General features: G+C 43.8%; 1 protein-coding gene and 1 non-coding gene across 2 annotated transcripts in view; one reads left to right on the forward strand and one right to left on the reverse strand.

The window, feature by feature from the left end:
- The first annotated feature begins 215 nt into the window (after positions 1 to 215).
- On the forward strand, positions 216 to 288 carry trnat-ugu (transfer RNA threonine (anticodon UGU)). The gene has a single exon. It is a non-coding gene; the product is annotated as a tRNA-Thr (tRNA).
- The window catches only part of LOC104952997 (inversin-like), a 12,460-nt gene continuing 5,919 nt past the window's right edge, over positions 227 to 6,767 (reverse strand). Inside the window, exons 3-12 of the mRNA XM_010779913.1 lie at positions 6,686 to 6,761; positions 5,539 to 5,694; positions 5,306 to 5,427; positions 4,108 to 4,215; positions 3,914 to 4,020; positions 3,623 to 3,832; positions 2,523 to 2,731; positions 1,750 to 2,314; positions 961 to 1,112; positions 227 to 300 (exon numbers count right to left, since the gene is read on the reverse strand). Of these exons, the coding sequence (XP_010778215.1) occupies positions 227 to 300; positions 961 to 1,112; positions 1,750 to 2,314; positions 2,523 to 2,731; positions 3,623 to 3,832; positions 3,914 to 4,020; positions 4,108 to 4,215; positions 5,306 to 5,427; positions 5,539 to 5,694; positions 6,686 to 6,761 (1,779 nt within the window). The remainder of the gene's footprint in view (positions 301 to 960; positions 1,113 to 1,749; positions 2,315 to 2,522; positions 2,732 to 3,622; positions 3,833 to 3,913; positions 4,021 to 4,107; positions 4,216 to 5,305; positions 5,428 to 5,538; positions 5,695 to 6,685; positions 6,762 to 6,767) is intronic.

Genomic DNA, 6,767 nt, shown 5'->3' on the forward strand with positions numbered 1-6,767 from the left:
ACTGGGCATAGGGTTGCCCAGGGAAAATAAAACCCTGTAGTAACGTCATGTGATGTCTAAGAAGTAACATGTCATTTGAATCTCCCTATTCAGTCACCCGGTGCTGCATAACAAAGCTCAGGACACTCCTCTAACTTGTTGAACTTGTCAGGATCCACACCCATGATTGTTCAAGGTGACTTTATAACATTAATCAAATAGGAGCTCCTTCACAGGGCCCCATAGCTCAGTGGTTAGAGCACTGGTCTTGTAAACCAGGGGTCGGGAGTTCAATTCTCCCTGGGGCCTGATTTTTGATTCCTAATGATCAAAAACAAACATTTGAATATCAAAAAACAATTCCTGTTTAGGAAGGGAGTTACTTATAAACACCACAAGAAGTTGAACATATTTACTACTGTTTGAAATGTTTCTTTTTTAATCAAAAGTATTTTATCTTGCTGAAGTTAAATTGTTTGATGTTGATCCCTTCTTGCAATGCGTTGGGGAAATATTTTCCAAGGCCCATAACTTTGACCCATGTCAAACTGTCCTGACTGAGCACACGCACCTGTAACCTTGGCTGATGTGCTCTCAGTGTTTTGTCTCCCTGTTCCTGGCTGTTGGCGTCAGCTGATTGAGGTGTTATCATTCTATCTTGTTATGCACAATGTTGATTATTCTCTCTGGACTAAATACATGGGTCTGGGGTAGAGTTCTTCATAATTGACGTGGCAACTCTGTCGTGAAGTCAGAACCTCTGACTCTTGTTTTGTGAATTCTCCGGCCGAAGCTCCAAATAAACCCATCAGCGTTTGCCATCAAAGCTCCAGCTCTCCCCGTGTCTCCTTTGAGTCGGTGACTCCTCCTGCTACACAGAGGTTTCCTCCACACAATGTATGTAGAAACCCTGTTGAATTTGTATATCTTTTTATTTATCTTTGGTTTGTGCGCGCAACACAAAAAACCCAGTGATCTTACCGTAGATACTTTGTAGAACTGAGCTCTTACTCGCTGACAGTTTGGCGGGTTGGGCTCGGATGTCCATCTTCTTCCCTTTGTGGGCGTGGTTTGAATCACTTGACTCCGCCTCTTCGCAGGCTTGTACCTTCCTCCTTCTGCGTGTGTGGAACCTGGAGACGCACATACACAATGTTAAATAAAAAATAACTCAGACTGTGTTCAAAGGTTTAAAAGCTGGCAAATCCTCACAGTAATATTCACCAAGCATAAACAAAGTAAACAAAGTTTATTCAAGGCAGTTAATAGTCAGCACATACAGAATATAATGGTGAAGCTGAATGGAAACAGAGGGCCTCCCGCTGCGGACGGGCAGCCTCTCAGAGGAACACAGTGCGTAAAAGGGAGAGAAAAGCAAAGAGAGGCTGCTGGTAGCTATTAGAGCAGCACGGCTGAACTTTTAGCCTCTTGTTAAACCGGTATGAAAGCTCGAAATTATAGCCTGTCTGTCCCCTGCCTCCTTGTCTCACCCCTCTCCCACGCTGTCCCCCCCACTGCTCAAGTGTTGATGGCATCCAGACCGAAGATCGAGGGGGGGGGGTTACATGAGAGATGAGAAGGTGGCATGTACTGTATGTGGGAGAGTGCACATGTGGGCACCACATGGCACTGCCAATCTCCCACCGCCAGAGAGGCTTCGGCTACTGAACACCCCTCCAGGTACACACACACACACACACACACACACACACACACACACACACACACACACACACACACACACACACACACACACACACGTAAACTCACCTCCGCCATGCTCGCTGGATGATGCACGCAGCCTCATTCCTCCGCCTGCGCTGCTCTTTGTTGTGTTCCTTGTGCGTGCGTGTTGAGATGGGTGCTTGTGTGGCAGACTGAGTCTCTATTGAGGGGCTTTTATGATCTAAAGATGAACTGCCTCTTAATGAGGGAATGAGAGTTTGGTCTTTGGTGGCGGCCTTTTCTGAAGTCTGCTCTTTGTGGTTTCTGTGCTTTTGTAGAGCAGTGGGAGCATCATCCTTGCCAGCGGCAGTGTGCACAGTCATGTGAGCATCTTTCTTTCTCAGAGGGATGCATTCTCTGTTAATAGTGTCTGTCCCTGCGACTCTGATGGAAGGAATGCACGTGCCTGAAGAGGGGCGTTCCCTGACTCTGGGCGTGGAGGGGGGTCGGGGTTTGAGGCTGGGTGGCGGGCTGCAGACGGCAGGAGAGAGAAGCTCCCTCAGCCTGGTGGTCTGGAGAGCACCGGGCACATGACAGTGGCGGATCAAAGCATCATGAACCTCATGTGGTTCAGATGCTTTACTTTTTCTGGAGGATTTGCTCTTGTGGGCTATTGGGTTGGTGGGATAAAAAGAAGACATGAGTTATCAAAGAGGTTATATTTTAAAATGCTGGCCCTTTTTTTGCGTCTACTTGTAGAAAAGCGGCTTTGTATTCCAACTAAATATAATCTTCTTGGAGTTTTTAGCATTTTGTCATTTTGTCAGTTTATATAACCGCTCATACTGCATGCTCAAATGAGAAAGACACTTTTGTACCTTTGAGTCTCTCCTCTTTGCTTCTGGTGCGTTCAGCTTTTGATGATCTCTTTTTTTCCACCACAGAGTCATTTATGGATAAGTCCTCTATAATATTCACAAGTTGGTCCTGCTCTGTTTTCACCAAAGGGCCCCTTCTCTTCTCTGCAGCGTCCACAGAGACCAGCTGCACAGCTTCTCTCCTGCGCTGTTCTTCTTCTCCTCGTTTCCTTGACAAAAAGAAAAGCGCTCGGTCTAATCGCGGTCTTAGGCTAATGCATTTAAGCTATGTTATAACTACTCAATAAAATTGTTAAAAACTGTTTAAAAATTATGTGTTTTAGTCGTCGAGCAAGAAAAATGGCTCACAGCTTGGTTATCAATCAGGAAATCGGAAATATGATAAGATAAGAAGTAGGGCTGCTCAATTAATCATATTTTAATCGCGATTACGATTATGGCTTGCAACGATTACGAAAACAACGTAATTGAAATAAAACGATTATTTTTTTATTATTACTTTTTTTTTTTAAATATATATTTTTTGGGTTTTTCTGTTGAATTATACTTAAAGTTCAGGGTAATCAACTGTTAAAAGCATACTGTTCACATTATTTTCTCTCCAATAAATGGATGTTTTCAAAGTCAATGAATAATCGCATTTAATAATTGCAATTACAATTATTGACCCAAATAATCGAGATTATGATTTTTGCCATAATCGAGCAGCCCTAATAAGAAGGTGAGATATTTGTTGTTGTTTATTTGAAAAACACATCATCAAGACTCAATAAAACTTCCTGCTTGAAATAATGAGAAGAGTTTAAATCAAGCGTTATGTAAGACAGAATAAAGGTGAGACTGGTGAGCAAATGGCAACAGGAGAAGAAGCCAGGAGAGAGAGACAGGGGGAAGATGTATGTGTGTGCAGGGATGACAGGGAGAAAGATAGATATGAAGAGAGTGTGACTGTTCCTATGGGGGCGAGAAGAAGAAGACAGAGACAGATAATGGAGACAGAAACAGCAGTGAGTGATCATGATGCTTCGCTTCATGTGTGGCCTTTGTATGTCTATATACACAAATATGGAAGTGTGTAGGTGTGTGTGCTCCTCTCTCACTTGGCTGCATCCTTACGCAGCTGCTCGTGCCTCATGAAGAGCTGCTTCCTCTCCCTGAAGGCCTTGCGGACGGTGTAGCCCTTGTAGACCGCCTGGATGGAGGCAGCAGCAATGTCCTGGATGGCTGCTATGGACAGAGCGCCGTGCTCCAGCATGAACTGAGTCACCTCACTGTGCCCCCCCAGCAGAGCGTAGTCCAGAGGGGTGTACCTTCACAACACAAACCCCACAGTCATTCATGTGTTTCACCCTCTCCTCACCCGCTGATCCTTCCTCGTGACAGGCTCTCACCTCTCCTCAGTGTGCTCCATGTGATTAGGAAAGGCGTTGTATCCCAGCAGCAGTTTCACAGCGTCCAGGTAGCCATTGTTACATGACCAGTGGAGAGCGGTCCGCCCCTTTGCACCCATACAAAAAAAGCACTTACTCAAACTACAGTTGTGTCCAAAATCTCAACATAGCTCACATATATATGCTTTTTTTACCTCCTTGTCCTGTATGTTTGAATCAGCATTGTTCTCCATGAGCACAGCCATGCAGGTGATGTATCCGCCATAAGCAGCACACTGCAGAGGAGTCCGTCCTGCCTGGTCCTACCCAGGAGAAGTCACATATTTAACAGTCAGGCGCAGGACAATTTAAAATAGCTCAGGATTTAAAGGTACTGGTTTTCATCAATATATTATATGTCTCAGATATATACAAAACATGTCTCTAAAGTGTTTGGCCTCGAAATACCAAACAGATCCTGCATTGCAGCATCCCATAATCCCCTCTGTTTCAGCCCTGTTTCAAAAGTGCTGATTCTCTGTCAGTTACTTTAAATGAAAATAAGGAGCCACGCCCCTCTGAGAGATATTTGGTTAAAAAGAACACAATGGTGCTCTAGGAGGAGATTCAGGTGATAAGGTGGGCGGGGATTACTTTGGTTGCTGATTGGCTAACAGTTACACAAGTCAAAAAATCGTTATGACATCACAAAGTGGCCAAAAATCTGATCAGCTCATTTTCAGACAGGTTTTTATATAAATGGATCAGGACAAAAAGAGAGCGAATCTTTTTTCCTGAAACTTTAAGAAGCTCTTTACACAGAGGGGACACATGTTGATGTAGAAAAGACATGAAAAAGTGGATTTTGCATAATAGGTGACCTTTAAGAGCTTCTCCCTGCTTTTATACACACTGCTCGTAAAGCAATGCAGAGGAGGATTTCATTTCCACATTTATCCTTTGATTTATACTGGACATGCTGCTAGAGCCGACAAATCTGCAATCTATGTTCAGTGGATAGATTTCCCTGTGTGGTGCAGCCAAAACTTACAGAATGCTAAAGCTGTTTTTCATATCAAATGAGGGTTTACATTTATATATATATTGAAATGTAGTAGTATTCATTGCCATCAAATGTGGGCGTATACAGATGGACAAGTGCAACAGATGGATGGTGAGAACATCTCATTTTGACTAGATTGATTTCAAATGACCCCTAGGGATTCCTTTTGCTAAACTGTAAATGTTCTAGTGCAATAAACAAGGATTAAGGATGGAAAACAAGAAAAATGACTTGAATATCTTATTAAGAATATGTATATGTGAATGGTGAGCATCAAAAAGGGATTTAAAGAAACAGAAGTGCTTTGTACCAGAGGTGTATGCGTATGTTTTGAGTGTACGCATTAATACCTGTACGTTGGGACTGATCCCATTCTCCATGAGTATCTGGCAGACCTCAGCATTGCCTCCAAGAGCTGCCCAATGCAACGCAGCGTGACCATCCACGTCTACCAGGTCCACACTTGCAGAACCTTTTTTCATAAATAAATAATAATGTATACTTAAAACACTGTGGTACTGAAACGGATATTATATAGTTATCAGGACGCTTGCAACAACTGTGCACCAATTACAAGACTAACCTTTGATGAGTGTGAGAATGACATCTCTGTGTCCCATCTCACAAGCCCGAAACAGCGGCGCGTGTTTCATTACATCCAAAGAGTCGACCATCGCTCCCCGCTCCAGCAGCAGCTTCACTGTGCTCACATGGCCTGACAGGGAGGCCGCATGCAGTGCTGTTGGAACACACACAAATACACACACACATTTAAAAAAACAAGATGGATGTCCCTGAATCTAGCTGGACAATAAACCGCCTAAGGAACACTTCTCCTTTCTATTGGTTAATGATAATCTATGGTTGTGGCTAAGGCCTGGTCAATGGCGGGTTAAACAGGCAGAGACATTTAATGATGCACTTAAGCCTCTTGGTCCCCCCCCCTCCTCAGCCTCTGTCCAGTCCCCAGACAACACCGACTAAAGTCAAGTGCATGGAAGTGTTCGGGGCACCAGTCAGCTCCACTGCCCTTCACACCGTCTCATTAGGATGACTCAACCGTTGCATGTTCTGCATGCATAAACAATGAACGCCTGGTTGAGCAGAGGGGGTTATTGCCATGGAGATTTTACGTCTAAACAGCCCTGGGAGTCAGTGCATGGCAGTAAGTCGTGTGTGCATATGTGAATGTTTTGTGTGTGTGTGTGTGTGTGTGTGTGTGTGTGTGTGTGTGTGTGTGTGTGTGTGTGTGTGTGTGTGTGTGTGTGTGTGTGTGTCAGAGTACTTAGTGTCCCAAATTTTTCAATATCTTCTAAGAAATACCCTTGTTTCCGAGCTTAGTGAAAACACTGCTCTTCATACTGCATATTAATTATTAATAACCAGTAAAAACAATAAATCCTCAGCAAAATCTCAAAAATGCACCGACAAAAAACCATTGAGTTTTTGAGGTAGACAACTGAAGTCTAATTTTACATAAAAACAAAACCTAACGCCAGCAGTTGGGCGACCTGGTGATGAAATTTATTTCAAATACTAAAAGAGAATAGGCATTATCGGGGTACTCTTTCGATCCAGGAAAAACCGACAGACATAGGCGAATCTTTGAGTTATACAGCGTAGGGATTATAACAAAAAAGTCTCGTACCGAAAGACAACAAAATCCGATCCCCACTACTACAGTGTCCCCTAAGGGGTTTCCACCGTTCTCTTCTGACTCCCTCTCTCACCTTCACTATGAACAGTCGTTTTAGTCAACACTACGGGCGACTTATCTGAGGGAAGGGGACGGGTCGTTGCAGGAGACTGTGT

This window comes from Notothenia coriiceps, unplaced genomic scaffold (assembly GCF_000735185.1).
Source record: "Notothenia coriiceps isolate Sejong01 unplaced genomic scaffold, NC01 NC01_scaffold00020931, whole genome shotgun sequence".
Classification (NCBI taxonomy): domain Eukaryota; kingdom Metazoa; phylum Chordata; class Actinopteri; order Perciformes; family Nototheniidae; genus Notothenia; species Notothenia coriiceps.